The sequence below is a fragment of the Marmota monax genome, unplaced genomic scaffold (assembly GCF_021218885.2).
Source record: "Marmota monax isolate L192 unplaced genomic scaffold, Marmota_monax_Labrador192_F-V1.1 WCK01_AAM20220418_F8-fsc00005, whole genome shotgun sequence".
Taxonomy (NCBI): Eukaryota; Metazoa; Chordata; class Mammalia; order Rodentia; family Sciuridae; genus Marmota; species Marmota monax.
In genome coordinates, this window is record NW_026692254.1 from 29,162,752 (window position 1) to 29,179,340 (window position 16,589).

Below are 16,589 nucleotides of genomic sequence, written 5' to 3' on the forward strand. Positions count from 1 at the left end.
GTGAGGCACTGGGTTCGATCCTCAGCACCACATAAAAATAAGCAAGTTAAAATAAAGGCATTCTGTTTATCTGCACTACAAAAAATTTTTTTAAAGGGGGTAATAAAAGTCTATGAAAAATGCACATAAATTCAACAATTTAGATGAAATAGACCAATTCTATAAAAATTACAAACTACCAAAACTGATACAAAAATGAAATTGATAATTTGAATAATCATATAAGTATTAAATACATTGAATTTGTAGTATAAATTTCCAGCAAAGAAATCTTCAGGACCAGAAGGTTTCACTGGGGATTTCTCCCAAACATTTAATATAATAAAACCCAGTAGCAGCCCTAGGTCTGGCTTCAGGTCTTGACACTGCCCTGTCCCATGCCTGTTAAGCTCCTAGCTTTTACTCCTGTCCCCCAAAGTCAGTGCTCCAGGGTCATGCCTCTTGCAGGTTACCAGCCAGACTAGTTATTCAGTTGTTCATTCCTGTGAACCCTGTATGTACTCAGGGCTGTGAAGGATGCAATATTGAATCAGACTAGGATTAGGAACCCTAATCCCTGAGAATTTACGAGCCAAGAGAGAAAGACATGACAGCAAATAAGACCTAATAATGTTATTTGTAGTGAAAAAAACTTTCCTAAAACCAACTAGGTTCACTCTGCTCACATAATTTTTGTTTTTCAGAAATGCACCGTAGATGTACACACACACACACACACACACACACACACACATGCATCCCCTAGTGTGTAGAGGGCTTAGCCCTTGTAGAAGTGTACTGAAAGAATTCAGTCATCCATCAGATATTTGTTGATCTATAAATCTGACTCTGGCCTGTGTTGGGCCCTCTGCAGAGGGGTAGAGTTCCCAGATTAGCAGGTGACCTATACATGAGACAAATAACTACCACACAGAATGAGGGTTTAATGATGGAATTAGTTACATGTGCTATGAATATATAGGTTAGGAAGCCAGTAATGCTATTTGAGGTTGAGGAGTAATCTTGAAAAATCCTCAAGGAAAAGAATAAACTTAAATGAAATCTTCACGATCTTAAATGGATCTTCTCCAGCTGGGCAAAGAGAAGTATGAAAATGTCTGACAGAGAAAGAGCAAAGTAGTTACAAAATAGCACCAGTACAGTTACTTAGTGTCAGGTGGAGGGACCCTAGAGATGAACCTAGAGAGGGAGGTCTGGGATCGTTACTAAAGAATAGGTCTCATTCATCACACAAGAGTTTATTCCCTTACTTTTTTCATTTTTAATTGAGTTTTTGTTGAATATGTGCCATGTGTATGGCATAAAAATTTAAAAGTAGAAAAAGGTGTATAAAGAACATTACATCTCTCCTTTATCCACCTTCTCCTGAAGTTAGTTCCTTAGGTATCCTCCAAGAGCTATTTTCTTTGCATTTACAAATGTATATGTGTACTGGTATGTTTTCTAGACAAAGCTTGAATTCTGTACTCTCTTTTCTGCACCTTGCTTTATTTTATTTATTTTTACAGTCCTAGGGATTGAATCCAAGGGCACTCTACTACTGAGCTACATCCCTAACCCACCCACCCCCTTTTTAAAATATATTTTTAGTTGTAGGTGGACACAATACCTTTATTTTATTTATTTATTTTATGTGGTGCTGATGATTGAACCCAGTTTCTCACATGTTCCAGGCAAGTGCTCTACCACCTAGCTACAGTCCCGGCCCCAAAGACCATAAGTATTTTTAATTTTAATAAATAACGCCACATTGCTATCTGTAGAAGCTGTGCCACAGCCTGTTTCTCCACACCCTGGCTAATGGAGAGTATTTTTAACCTTTTGCTCTTTTAGGCTAGGGCTCTTAGGCTTTGTCCTATAAGCGCTGGTAAGATGCTGAGACATTTTCTGTTATTGTTATTTGTTTGATTGTTTTTATTTTGCAGTGCTAGGACTTGAACCCAGGACCTCATCATGCCAGGCAAGCGCTCAACCACTGAGCCACATCCCCAGCCCCCACTGAGAGGTTTTTAAGCAGGGGAATGCCAAAGTCCAATCTGTACTACAGAAAGATCACTAGGCTGCAGTGAGGAAAAAAGTTTAGCAGAGGCAAAGATTAGCGTCCTGGCTGCCGATTTAGGAGGCTGTCCAGTAGTCCAGTCACAGCCGCCATGTGGGCAGCTTGAACGAGGCACTTGGCAATGGAAACAGGGGGAATGAATTTTGAGGTAAAGGGACATAGGCTCAAGGGACTGATCAGGCTGCATGGGTAAGCAGGAGTGGAGGCGGCTTTAAGTAGGAGTCTTGCTACCAGCAGAAAGTAGGCTTGGGAACCAAGTTAGTACTTTCTTTGTAAATTTATAGATCCTAAAAGTCACAAGTTAAAAGAAGGTCCCCAGGTATTACTACTTGTTGGCTCTAAGGCATTTTTGTCTGTTAGTATCTTCCTTGTTGTCGGAGAAGTTGGAAGAGCATTTCTATTAAAATTCTTTGGTCAAACTTATTCCTGATATTTAGAAAACTAATTTTTCCCACATATAAATATGGGAAAATTCATTCAAAATTCTATATTTAGTAAAGGAACTTTAAATTCTATACTTAATTTAAATATATGTTACATATATTTTTTAAAAGTCTTTCATTAATGTGATCTGTCTGCTTTGTGTGTGGCTTGAAATTAAAAACACTTGTATGTAGTGATTTAATTTATAATTTGAATTTTATGTAATACAGTTAATTCTTTGATCTGTTCAGTCAATATCTACTAATTTTTTTTTACATGAGCAATAACAAAGTGTTTATATGTTCTTCCCATTTTCCCTGTTCATCTTCTATCTTATAGTAGCCAAAGATTTTATTTCTATATGATTATGTAGTTAAATATCCTATATTTCTGTTACTTGGATTCTCAGCTTTTAGTAATATCTCATTCCTGGCCTTTTATTTTATTTTTTTGTGGTACTGGAGATTGAACCTAGGGGTACTCTACCACTGAGCTACACCCCCAGCCCTTTTTATTTTTTATTTTGAGACAAGGTCTCATTAAGTTGCTGGCCTCAAATTGGAGTTCCTTCTGCCTCAGCCTCCCAAGTCTCTGGGATTACAGGTGTGCACCATTGGGCCCAGTTCAGCTTGGCTTTAGTCTTGGCTTTATGTTAATATAATATGAATATATTTAGTGCTTTCCTTCAGCTCTTTTGCTTCCTTGATCTTGTTGGGTTGACTGAAGCTTGTTCTCTGTGCTCATGGGAATGAGATATTCTTTAAGTCTTTGTATGTTCAAAACCAGATTTCTTAGCTTAGCAATTTTCAGGTTTCTTCTGGCGTATATTTCAGTTTTCTTCTGGAGTATATTTTTCTGAGATCTGCTGCCACAGGGCCATTCCACTCCCCTGACCCTGTCTCTGCTGGACACTGTCCCCATGTCTTCTGCTCAGCTCCCACCCAGTCCTCCAGAATCCTACAGCTGTGTTCATGAGCTCGTGGATTTGTCACCTCAGGGAGAGTCCCTCCTCTGCGGTGTGCGTGTTTTTGCTGGCATATTCTGTTTCACAGTTCACCCCTTGAACGGCTTCTCTAGTGCCCCCCGCCTCCATAGCTTTGGTTCCTCCTCAGCCTACCAGTGTCTACATGGATTTGCTTCTGGCGGCCTTATCCTTGGTTTGTTTTTCGACACTATAGGTTTTATTTGCCTCTAGTTTCACTGAAGAAAAGTTTGCTTTAGTCTTTTCTTGTTTACTTTGTTAGTATTGGTGGTATCCAGGAGGAAAAGAGGCAAGTTACTGACTTATATCAACATTTAGGCAGTAAGTTCTTAATTTTATTTATTTATTTATTTATTTATTTATTTATTTATTTATTTATATTAGTAATACTGAGGATTGAATCCAGAGTCTCGTGCATGCTAGGCCTGAGCTACATCTATAGCCCTATTTACATTTTATTTGAGGCAGGGTCTTGCTAAATTGCCCAGGCTGGTCTTGAAGTTGGGATCCTGCCTTAGCCTTCTGAGTTGCTGGGATTACAGGTGTGACACACCACCCTGCCATGCCCAGCCCTTAATTATGTTTAAATGTGTGGCACTATGGTATAACAGCAAAGAAAATGGGGTTTGGAACTAGATATACCTGCCTTCTGATCTAAACTCTGCCACTAACTATCTAAAAATGGACAAATCACATCCCTTCTTTGACCATCATTCTTCTCATCTCTAAAATGGGGATAATTCTCATAAGAATTTCTCATTGTGGCTGAGCATGGCGGCACATGCCTATGAGGAGGATACCAAGTTGGAGGCCTCCCTCAACAATTTAGCAAGGCCCTAAGCAACTTAACAAGACCCTGTCTCAAAATAAAATATAAAAAAGAGCTGGAAATCTGACTCAGTGGTTAAGTGTCCCTGGTTCAATCCCTGGCACCAAAAAAAAAAAAAAAAAAAAGAAGAAGAAGAAGAATTTCCCATCATTATGCAGAGTAAGGTCATAAGTATAACACATAGGGGGATAGCATAATGCTTTGCAAATAGTAGGTGTTCTAAAGGTAACATTATAATGTTTCGTTGATTTCTTGATATAGATGCCATTCACGGTTCCATTAACTCTGTTTGGATGGTTATCATGTTATTCCATGAGCCCAGTGTCCCTAGTGGATGCTGTCTTTGAGGCATTGTCAGAACACACTTTAGCACATTCCTACTTCATTCATAAGTCTATCTAGGGCAATTTGTACACCAGAGAAGAAAAGATTGATAGCTCTGGGAACCTGGGGGGTCACTGTCCTGCAGGTGGCAGGGCTGAGGGTGGGATTCCCCAGGAGCAAGATCTTTCGGGCAAGGCAGAATTTTTTTTCAGGGAGAGGTCAGAAGGACCAGGGCTGGGCCTGGATTCTGGATAGTCCCTAGTCTAGTTTCTGGGATCAAGGATTATTGTGGGTGGGCATGAGGCTTTGTGACTTTGTCCTAGGTCTGCCTCCCAACTTCCAGCAGGCCTCAGAAACCACGTGGTAGGATTTCCTTCAGAGCAGTTCTGCATGATCAGAGGAGGTCAGGATGGTAATTTGAAGAGCTCCTAGTGCATGTGCAGTTAACTCTTTGCTTTTGTCTGTGTGGTCCTCAGGTCCCGGAGTCCCAGGCAATCATGGCTCCTACCATATCTGCTAGCAGCAGCTCTGGAGGAGCCTCTGTTGACTGTAGCACCTCTAGAAGTCAAGGTATCATCGAGCCCATGGATACAGAAACCCAGGAGCATGGGAGAACATCTGCTGACAGAAGAACTGAAAGCCAGAAGAACACACAGACAGATGGAAAGATGCCGGCAGATGGGAAGACCCAGGGAGACAGATCACAAGTAGCCCAGAAGACGCAGGCAGACAGAAAGACACAGGTGGATGTTGTGACACAAGACAGTGAGAGGTTGCAGTTAGACAGGAACTCAGAGAAGGATGTGGTGGCACAGAGAAGGGTGGAGACACGGGTAGAAAGGATGCAGGCAGATGAGAGGATGCAGAAAGATAGAAAGACACAGGCAGATGGGACGATACAGGAAGACACAAGGATGCAGGAAGAAAGGGGGACACAGTCAGAGGACAGTGTTCCTGCAGCTATCAAAAATCAATCAGACAATCGGTCTGTGACCAGCCTCAGCCCACCATGCAGAGCCTCTAAACTCCCACCTTCAGAGCAATCTAGGTCTTCTCAGATTACTGAATGTTTTGTACAGACCCCAGAAACATCTTGTATCCTAGAAAAACCTGGCATCATGGTCAGATCTGAGGAGCCAGCAGTAACAGCCTCCAGGAACCATCCGGACACTGTATTGGATCCCCTGTTGGGGAATCTTGGGCACCCAGCACAGCTGCCTCCTAGGAGGAACTTGGAACAGGTGGGAGGAGAGAGACGTCAAGGGCCAGAGTGGTCAGGCCTGGTCAAGGCCAAGTCAGAGGACAGCCTGCTCCAGGGCCCCAAGGAGCAGTGGCCAGGGGATATGCTATGTGGGGGTCTAGGTGGCCCAAGCCGGGAGGTGTCCACCATGCTCTCTCTTCCTGGGACTGAGGAGGGGCTGCACAGTACCCTGACCTCTCAGCACATGAGCACAGCTGCCTTCCTGTCCTCTGGGGATCAGGCCTTGCTGAGTTCTGCCCCCGCACTGAACCTGGGGCCGAGGCCCACCACTCAGAGTCACCCAGCAGAAGCCATGGCCACCAGTGGTGAGGGGGCCTGTGCCAAGGAGCCAGATATGGAGGGGAGGCCCTCAGGCACCCGGAGCTGTGACCCTGGCCTCATAGATTCTCTGAAGAACTACCTGCTTCTGCTGCTAAAGCTATCCAACACTCAGGCAAGTGAAGCAGCAGCTGAGTCCCAGGTGGAGGCTGCCACGGGAGGTCTGGAGCCCTCATCCACTCTGGCCCCCGCCGTGGAAGTGGCTGGGCTGAGTCCCCGGACATCAAGGCGCATCCTGGAGCGTGTGGAGAACAACCATCTGGTGCAGAGTGCGCAGTCCCTGCTGCTGAGCCCCTGTACCTCCCGACGTCTCACTGGCCTCTTGGACCGTGAGGTGCAGGCTGGCCAGCAGGCCCTGGCTGCTGCCCAGGGCTTCCAGGCCCCCAGCCCACTCACGGTCCCCACCATTGTGGTGGGCGAGGAGGGCTCTGGGCTGACCTCAGAAGGATTCAGTGTGGGTGAGGGAGAGGTTTCCCTTGAGGGGCCTGGTCTCTGGGGAGCCTCCCAGGAAAGTGGTATGGGTGGGCCATTGGGGGAGGGGGGCAGGCAAACAGCAGAGAGCAAAACTCAGGAACTCTTCCCAGAGGAGGAGGTCCCAGGGGAGGCTCTGACAGATCTCCCTGCTGCCACACCCGAGGAACTGGCTCTAGGGGCCCGGAGGAAGAGATTTCTCCCTAAGGTCAGAGCAGCAGGAGATGGAGAGGTGGTCAAGCCTGAAGAAAGGGAGAGCCCTAGTGTTTCTCCCCGGGGATCCAGGAAGAGCCTGGCACCTGGGTCTCCAGGGACTCCAGGGCGGGAGAGACGCTCCCCTACCCAGGGCAGGAAGGCGAGCATGTTGGAGGTGCCCAGGGCAGAAGAGGAGCCGGCTGCAGGAGACCTGGGCTCCAGTACCAAGGCCAGTGGCCTGGACACAGAGCCTGCCCTGGATGAAGGCAAGCAGGAAGCTCTGGCCAAACCCAAGAAAGCCAAAGACCTGCTGAAAGGTGAGCAACCTAGAGGGTTGAAGAAGGCTTCCAAAAACCCGCAGAGAGGTGCTGCTACTCACAGGGGTAGCACATCCCTACTAGGGGTTTACAAATCATGTTCTTATTTCATGATCTATCTCTCAGAAAGGCCTGGTCCTAGCCAGGCATGGTGGCCCATGCCTGTAATCCCAGCTACTCAGGAGGCCGAGGCAAGAGGATAACAAATTCAAAGCCAGCCTGGGCAACTTAGCAAGGCCCTGTCTCAAAATAAAAATGAAAAGGGCTGGAGGTATAGTTCAGTGGTAGAGTGCTGCTGGGTTCAATTCCCAGTACCATAGATAAATGGATGGATGGATGGATAGATAGATAGATAGACAGACAGACAGATAGATAAAGGCCTGGCTCTTGCTTGGCTCTTTATCCCTGCAAAATGGAGATAATAATATGCAGTACCAACCTTGTAACGTTGTGAAGTAGATATACCAAGGACTTAGTACAATGTCTGGCTTCAGTAGTATCCTCCTTCCATCACCATAATCATCTCTTTACAGATTTGGTTCATGATTGCAAAGTAGTGAAAAAGGATTCAGATGCAGGTTTCTGGAGTAAGGGGCCTAAAATGCACACTGAAGATCCTCTCTTGGTGGTTTTCTTTGTCCTCTGTGACGACATCCCTGGCCTGTGATGGGGTGGAGTTGTGGGTTCATTCTAGTTCTGATGTGTGCTCTGGGGGTTGGGGCAGACACCTGAGGTACAGTGGGAGGCAGCTGGGACTATGAAGTGGTGGGTTTGTGTGGAGTCTGGAATTCTGTTTTCACCTTGCCTATTCTACCAAGGAGGCCCAGGGAAGCAGGGATATGGCCAGAGAGGGCACAGATTGGGGGATGTGGCCCCTGCCACCTAACTGGGTTCCTGCTCTCAGCCCCACAGGTGATTCGGAAGATTAGGGTGGAGCAATTTCCTGATGCCTCTGGTAGCCTGAAGCTCTGGTGCCAGTTTTTCAACATTCTTAGTGACTCAGTCCTGACTTGGGCCAAGGATCAGCGCCCAGTGGGTGAGGTGGCCAGGAGGTAAGTAGCCTGGATTCCATCTTCAACTGACTTGGCTCCCTAATTACAATAATCATGTTGGGTATTGTCTTAATGCTTTAAATCTATACCGCATTTAGTCACCACAATAATGTTATGAAGAGATTCTGTTATTCCCATGTTATTCCCATAGTAGAGACAAGGAAATTGAGGCTCAGAGGTCTTAAGCCACATAGCTAGTAGGTTTCATGACTGTAAACCAGACCCATATGATCCAGGGCCTGTTCTTGACCATGGAACCTCTTACTGCCTCCCAGGGGCTCCCAGAGCTGTGTTCCTAGCAGCCTCTGAGAGTGGGGTTGAAGGCCTTGTGTCACTGTGATGGCCCTCATGAGAAGGGTCTCCATTCTCTGCAGTGCAGGGGATGAGGGACCTGCAGCCCTGGCCATTGTGCAGGCTTCCCCCGTAGACTGTGGCGTGTATCGATGCACCATCCACAATGAGCATGGCTCCGCCTCCACTGACTTCTGCCTCAGCCCTGAGGGTGAGTGTGTCCTATGGGGTGAGGTGGGGGGAGGTCTGTCCAGCTTGGCCCCTTCAGGGTGGGGGCAGTCACCTGGGTAAACCAGTCTGAAGGCAGCAAACAGCTCCCTCTTCTTTTTCTCACATAGTGTTGTCTGGATTCGTCTCCAGGGAGGAAGGTGAAGGTATGTGGCCCCTCTGGGGGAGGAGGGACGGGTCTTCCTGCCCACCCCTGCCCTCTACAGACAAGATCTTCAGTAAAGGCTTGGACTCTGTCCCCAGTCCACAAGATGCTGCCCTTTACTGCCCAGTTTATGATATGATTGAGCGGGGTGGAATGGAGAAGGAAACTGATGTTTCAGAGGCTGTAGGAGAGAAAGTGGCTAAGGAGGACAATTCCATCAGAATTTAATTCAGCTCTGGGCTCTCTGCCTATGTCAGAGTCCTTGATCAAGAGCAGGACTGACCACCAGGGCATGCCTTATCCTACCAGCTACCCACCCAGAGTTTCCTCACCATGCTCTATGGATTCCTGCATTAGACTCATACAAGGAGCCTGCTAAAAATGCAGGTTGGTCTCCACTGCAGACATCCTTAATGTCTAGGAAGGACCTAGGAGCAATGCATTTGGTGATGGTGAGACACCCCTAAAGTGTAACAAACACTTCAAAGCCTCAGAAATCAGGGGGAGAGTCCATGTTGCACCTGCAAGACTTACGCTAAGGCTTAGGCCCAGGAAGATACCAGTGATGGAGACACCCAAGGAGCTTCACTTGCTAGCAGACACATTAATTCTTTTGTTCATTCTATCACATTCGATCACATGTTCACCCAACCAGTGTTTTTTGTTCAGTTATCAAATAATTTAAAATTTTGGTGGTTTTTTTTTTTTTTGTGTGTGTGTGTGTGGTGCTGGGGATTGAACAGAGGGCCTTGAGCATGCTAGGAAAGTGCTTGACCACTGAGCTGCATCACCAGTCCTGATCAATTCCTTTTTAAATTAGAAAAATAGCTGGGCATGGTGCTGCACACCTGTAATCCTAGCTACCTAGGAGGCTGAAGCATGAGGATCACAAGTTTGAGGCCTGGGCAACTTAGCAAGATGCCGTCTTAAAATAAGATTTTTAAAAAAGGGTTGGGATAAAGAGCTTGTGGTAAAGAGCTTGTCTAGTATGTGTGAGGCCCTGAGTTCAACTCCCAGCATGAAAAATAAAAAATTCTGACACAACCCCCTTTATTATCTTGGGGTTTTAGCAGTCACTAATTATTGTCTAAATCCATTATTTCATTAAGAGTGACAATATGGAGGTATTTTAATTCTATCATTTTGTCTTTAGTAGCTGGAATTTTTCTGTATGATTATTTGGTTATCCTGATACATACAGATCCAGCAGAAAATGAATAAGTACTTGCCTTTTTCCCCTCTGTATTCACTAGATTTCAGAATAGTGAGTTTGTATTCTAGCATCCTCCAGAGGTGACCAATGAGGTTTGTTTCTTTTGATAGAGGAAATTGTTTATTAGTACCAGGGATTGAACTTTATCACTGGGCTCCATACCCACCTTTTTATTTTATTTTTACTATTTGGGTAGTAAGGATTGAACCTAGGGGTGCTTTACCACTGAGCTATATCCCTAGCCCTGATTTTTTATTTTGAGACGAAGTCTTGCTAAGTTGGAGGATGACCTCAAATTTGAAATCCTCTTGCCTCTGCTTCCTGAGTAGCTGGGATTACAGTCATTTGCTACTGTGCCCTGCTAATTATTATTATTTTTTTTTTGCCAGTTACCATTATGAACAAATGAACTTTAAACATGTATGATATGTGTACTACATGCAATAATTACCTTTGTGGCTAAGATTGTTTCAGTTTTGGTCAAAGTTTTGTTTGCAGTTAGTTTCTGTGGGCTTTTTTTTTTGTACTGGGGATTGAATCCAGGTCTCTTAATCACTGAGCCACATCTCCAGCTCTTTTTTTCAGATTTTATTTTGAGACAGGGTCTCACAAAATTTCTTAGAGCCTCACTAAATTGCTGAAGTTGGCTTTGAATTTGCAATCCTCCTGCCTCAGCCTCCTGAGCTGCTGGTATTGCAGGAGTGTGCCACTGTGTCCTTTTGACAAGTCTCCAGTAGCAGTAGTTTTTTTTCCCTCTTCAGTGCTGGGAATTAAATGGAGAGGGCCTTGCACATGCTAGGTGAGCTCTCTACTGCTGAGCTACATCCCTAGCCTATTTAAAAAATCTTATTTTGAGCTGGGCATGATATCACATGCCTGCTATCCTAGCATCTTGGGAAGCTGAGGCAGGAGGATTGCAAGTTCAAAGCCAGCCTCAGCAATTTAGCAAGGCCTTAAGCAATTTAGAGAGACCCTGTCTCAAAATAAAATATATAAAAAGACTGGAGATGTGGCTCCGTGGTTAAGCACCCCTGGGTTCAATCCCTGGTACCAAAAAAAAAAAAAAAAAAAAAGTCATTTTTTTGAGACAGGGTCTTGCTAAGTTGCCCAGGCCTCAAATAGCTTCCAATAGTTTTTTTTTTAACTTATTTATAGACCCTTATCTATTTATTTATATGTGGTGCTGAGAATCAAACCTAGTGCCTCACATATGCCAAGCAAGTGCACTACCACTGAGCCACAACACAGTAGTTTTTTTTTAATATTTATTTTTTAGTTGTAGTTGGACACAATACTTTTATTTCACTTATTTATTTTTATGTGGCGCTAAGGATAGAACCCAGAATCTCACACCTGCAAGGTGAGCGCTCTACTGCTCAGCCACAACCCCAGCCCCGAGCTTCCAGTAGTTTTTGACAGTTTTCTTATCTCACAGAATATTTCAGATCTGTTCTGTATACTTCCTACTAAGTGCTATACCCTACCATTTCTTTCTTTTTAAAAAAATATTTTAAACATATTTTTTAGTTGTTGATGGACCTTTATTTTATTTATTTATATGTGATGCTGAGAAATGAACCCAGTACCTCACACATACTAGGCAAGTGCTCTTCCACTGAGCTACTACCCCAGCCCCAGCCTACCATTTCTTTAGGGAGCTCTGATTCCTTTTGGTGGGAAATGGTCTTTAGCAATCACAATTTGAGCATTAGGGGTGCTCACTGCTACTGGATTGGTCCTCCAAAGTTTTTATTCCATCAAACATGTTGGTTGAGATGGAGTCTTTATTATACCTAAGTCTAGAACAAAGTAATTCTGGTATTCTGTATTGACTGCTACTGCCACAAGAACACTCCTGCCTACTTGGGTACTTTCTGGACACTTACTATAGAATGGGTACCACCTGAGATTGTTAAATGGCAAAGGTTGAATCAGATGCAATTTCTGCCCCAAGCAGCTTTCAGTCTGGTAGGGGCATCAAGGTGTATACAGCAGAGCACTTATGGACAGACAGGGAGCACACAGGTAGACAGGTGGGAGACTGTTCTGGCCTTTTTATCCCTGTGGATCTCACATTGTTCAGGCAGGGTCTTCTAGTTCCCACATTTCTCCTGTTCCCCTTCAGTTGGAGAAGAGATTGAGATGACCCCCATGGTGTTTGCTAAGGGTCTGGCTGACTCTGGCTGCTGGGGGGACAAGCTCTTTGGGCGACTGGTGAGCGAGGAGCTCCGAGGGGATGGACATGGGTGTAACCTTCGGAAGGCCTCCCAAGCCAAGGTCATCTATGGCCTGGAACCCATCTTTGAGTCAGGCCGCACATGCATCATCAAGGTGTCCAGCCTGCTTGTGTTTGGACCCAGCAATGAGACTTCTCTCCTGGGCAGAAACTACGATGTCACCATTCAGGTACTACTTCCTGTCACTGTACTGTCTTACCTCCTTCCCTTTCCAAGCCTGGGTCCTGTTGGGAAGCCCAATGTGGAGCAGAAGCCACCTCAATCTCAGCCTATGAGGTTCCTATAGTGGCCCTAGAGGAGAAACTGAGATGTAGCCTGGAATCTAGACATGGCCTCAAAGAGCTTGAGAGCTTCAAAACCATTTGGGCCCTAGGTTTGAAACCTATATATAGTTTGATCTCTCCTAGAGGTCTTTTTTACATGGTAGATAAAGAAGGAATGATGTGGGTAGGGGTGGTCTACCCTTCTTTCCACTGAGGGACCCCAGGGCACTGCCTCCTAGCATTAAGTCTCCAGGAAACATAGTTTAGAAACCATTTTGAAAACCTCAAACTGAAAAAAGTCCACAGCCCCTTGTGATTCAAATGAGAAGATGAGTCACAGAGTAGGGAACAGGAAGGAGTGAGCCCCATTGTACCCCAGGGTTGGCATCCTCCTGGAGTCCCTTAGCAGGTGGCCCGCCTACTTAGACCTAGGCATGAGAGAGAGCTGGGGAGGTTCCTTGCTAATTAGATTCGGTTTCCTCTAATCCGCAGGGGTGCAAGATCCAGAACATGAGCAGGGAGTACTGCAAAATCTTTGCAGCTGAAGCCCGGGCAGCATCCGGCTTTGGAGAGGTGCCTGAGTAAGTGCACGGGAGGTGGGAAATGCAGTGTGCGGAGCTGTTGCCTCCCACTTCTGCAAAGACAGTGATTTCCCAACCCCTCACGGGGCATCCTATGGCCAGGTACAAATAGGCTCATGCTACCCCATGCTCAGCTCAAAGGTCCCACAAAATCTAGAAATGAAAACCTCAAGATTCACTCCCTACTTGAGAAAAGTCTCTGGTTGAGTCTCCTCCCACCCACCCTAATTCCTCACTTTTTAACCCAGATTTTACCAATTACGTGTTGTGCATACCAGATTCTGGGTCTCTGTGGAAGATGTGGGGTGGGCTCATCTAAATAAACTGGTCAGGACTCTCCTGCCATGGGCAGGCAGGGTCTGTGTGGACTTCCGTAGGAGTCAACTGTAAGTCATAATTGTTTCTGTTCTGAGACTTGAACTCTGACCCTTGCATATCTGGGGTTTAACTGGTATTGGATCATGATCTGTTTGAATCTGCTCTGGAGGTAACCTTTCTATTTGACACATACTGGCCTCAGCCCTTATCCAAGCATGGTTGACCTGGGACCATAGCAGGATTTGGTTCTGGTCCCATTGATCGTAGAGAATAGACAGGACTCTGATGTCAATGGCCTCCATTTCCTTTCCTGAACTCAGGATGGAGCCTCTGGGAAAGGCCCTTCTTTTAGATCCAAGAATAAATATAGAATGGGGTTGGAGAGAGGAGCTCTCTGGGGCCACATTTGCTGCTTACTGCAGAGTTCCACTATGTTTAGGATCATCCCACTCTATCTGATCTACCGGCCTGCCAACAATATCCCCTATGCTACCCTGGAGGAGGATCTGGGCAAGCCCCTGGAGTCTTACTGTTCCCGGGAATGGAGCTGTACTGGGGTTCCAACAGCATCCAGCAGCTCTGAGGCCTTGCAGAAATGCCAGACCTTCCAGCACTGGCTGTATCAGTGGACAAATGGCAGCTTCCTTGTCACAGATTTGGCAGGTATGAAGGTGTGAGAATGCATAGGTGCATGGATATAAAAGCATGCAGAAAAGGCAGAGCTGTAGTGCGTGTTTGATAATTTATAAAGCACGTTTGCATTTTTTTCTCCTTTGCTTTTTAAAAAAAGTATTTATTTTTTAGTTTTAGGTGGACACAATAGCTTTATTTTATTTTTATGTGGTGCTGAGAATTGAACCCAGTGCCTCATGCATGCTAAGCGAGCCCACTACCACTTGTGCCACATCCCCAGCCCTCCTTTGCTTTTCATAACAGTCTTGTAATGTAGATTGGACAGAGACCATTTTGAATGCAATCCTAATATACACCCTTGTGTCACCCCATTTATAACTGCAGTTGCATTTAAAGGAGTCAGATCCAGCCCACTTAAAGTTAAAAGAAATCTGTTTCAAGTAATGTTACATAGGATCTATTTCAAAACCCACAATTACCCTTTCCCTTTTCAAAACTTCCTATCTCTGCAGCTTGGCTTTGGATTTTTTCACTCTCCAAATCTCCCAAACTCTCTTCCATCCTAGTACGAATAGCTTTATAGTCACTCCTCATCTTCCTCCATTTTTGTTAGTCTTTAAATATAAGCCTGTCTGGCTTTCTTTTAGTTTTATCTTTTTTAAATATATTTTTTTAGTTTTGTATGCCTTTATTTGATTTTATGTGGTGCTAGGATTGAACCCAGTGCTTCATACTTGTGGGGCAAGTGCTCTACGACTGAGCCTCAGCTCCAGCCCCTTTGAGTTGTATCTCTATGTCCCTGTTACCCAGAAACTCCTTAACAAAAGAAGGCGGGAAGCATGAATTCTCCTTTATTGTTTGACCAATTCTTTCAGGCCAAGCTCTTTAACCAGAACTGGACAGGGGAGAGAAAAAGAAAAACTGCTGTCTACAGTGGGAGGAAAGGAAGCTGGGAATATCACACATTGTTAAGTCTTGTCTCTGAGGCAAAAAGTGAGACCAGCCAGGTGTGGTGGCACATGCTTATAATCCCAGAGACTCATGAGACTAAGGCCATAGGATTGAAAATTCAATGCCAGCCTGGGTAACAGTGAGACCCTGTCTAGAAATAAAAAGTAAGGGCTAGGGATGTAGCTCAGTGGCAAAGAGCTCCTGGGCTCAATCCCAAGTACCATAAATAAATAAATAAGTAAAAATAAGAAGATCAAGGACAAGAGATATAAAATGGACTCCAAGTAGCTTTTCACTGGGGTTAGGCTATACAATAATTATTGTATATATAATTCCATATGTCAGACGAGGGGATCTAGATAACATCAAGCCACCATTATTCAATCTATTAAGTCACAAATTCATGCTCCCACTCTTCTATCCAATATTTATTAAATATTTGGAAAATACAAGATAAATTGGTAGTAGTCACTGTCTTCAAGAAGCTGTGAGAAATAGCTTCTACCATGAAATGACAACATGGTGTCATAGGAAAAAGACTTAGGAGTCAGAATAGTTTAAGACCAGACCCTATTACCACATTGTTTTCTCTGTTTCTCAAAGAAGAAAACCAAAGTTCAGACAGGTTATGTCTTTTAATTGCCTTTCCCTCTCTAGGAATACTGTCTTCTTACCTGTTTTCAGGATTAAATGAGATCATATTTGGGAAAACCTGCAAACTGAAATTCTGTGCAAGTGTGAGAGATCATTATTATAATACAAATGGAATGTGAGAAATGACAAAGAAATTGACATTTATTTCATAACTACTGTGCTTCAGACACCGAGCCAGAGTCCTACATGTATTGTGATCTTCTCAAAACCCCTGTAAGATGGGCATTATTATTCTCTCTTTCACAGTTGCAGATTAGAGGATTACATGACTTGGTAAATTCACATGGCCTAGAAATGAGAGAGCTGAAACATAAATCTAGATCTGTCTGGTTCTAAAGCTAACACTTGTGCTACTCCATCATGTGACAATCCTCAGCCCTGTTAGTGAAAGGCAGCCCCTTAGAAAAATCCTGGGCAGTTTGAAAATAGGGAAAGAGGGTCACAAATCTAATACATGAATGCTGAGATGCTAGGGTGGACTGAGCAGGGTGGCAAATTTTTCTCTCCATCATCAGTTTGCCAGGCTGTGTTCTTCCAAGGCTGTCCTAACCATCTGGCTTCCTGAAGAATTTGCCTGCTGCCTTTACGAGTAGGGTAGAAGACACTTTTTTCCAGTGATACCTTTCTGCTGGCCCATACCTGACTTTTCTCTCATTGCCATCTTCTCTATCTTGGATAGGCTACTAATCTAAGAGAAAGGAGGTTTTAGTCCAAAGCCAGAATCCAGTCCAGTTTGTGACCTGGTTTGATCTAGTAGAGGCAGGCTTGCATAGCTGGAAGAGTTTTGGCTTTAGGAGTCAGTAAAACTAAACATTTACTTTGACTCACAATGATCATTGCACAA

At 44.7% G+C, this 16,589-nt stretch overlaps 1 protein-coding gene across 8 annotated transcripts in view; it reads left to right on the forward strand.

Annotated features, from left to right (window-relative positions):
- The window catches only part of LOC124088472 (sodium/nucleoside cotransporter 1), a 118,019-nt gene that overhangs the window by 35,061 nt on the left and 66,369 nt on the right, over positions 1 to 16,589 (forward strand). For 6 of the 8 annotated variants that reach the window (XR_009226272.1, XR_006850364.1, XM_046438083.2 and 3 more), the window contains 6 exons: positions 5,094 to 7,179; positions 8,084 to 8,231; positions 8,606 to 8,733; positions 8,861 to 8,896; positions 12,234 to 12,514; positions 13,101 to 13,189. Coding sequence is in view for 6 of the 8 variants with exons in the window: in XM_046438083.2 (XP_046294039.1) it covers positions 5,094 to 7,179; positions 8,084 to 8,231; positions 8,606 to 8,733; positions 8,861 to 8,896; positions 12,234 to 12,514; positions 13,101 to 13,189 (2,768 nt within the window). In the remaining 2 variants the exon portion in view is untranslated. Of the gene's footprint in view, positions 1 to 5,093; positions 7,180 to 8,083; positions 8,232 to 8,605; positions 8,734 to 8,860; positions 8,897 to 12,233; positions 12,515 to 13,100; positions 13,190 to 13,946; positions 14,171 to 16,589 lie in introns of all 8 variants that reach the window. The other 2 variants (XM_046438140.1, XM_046438147.2) reach the window with 2 other exon arrangements.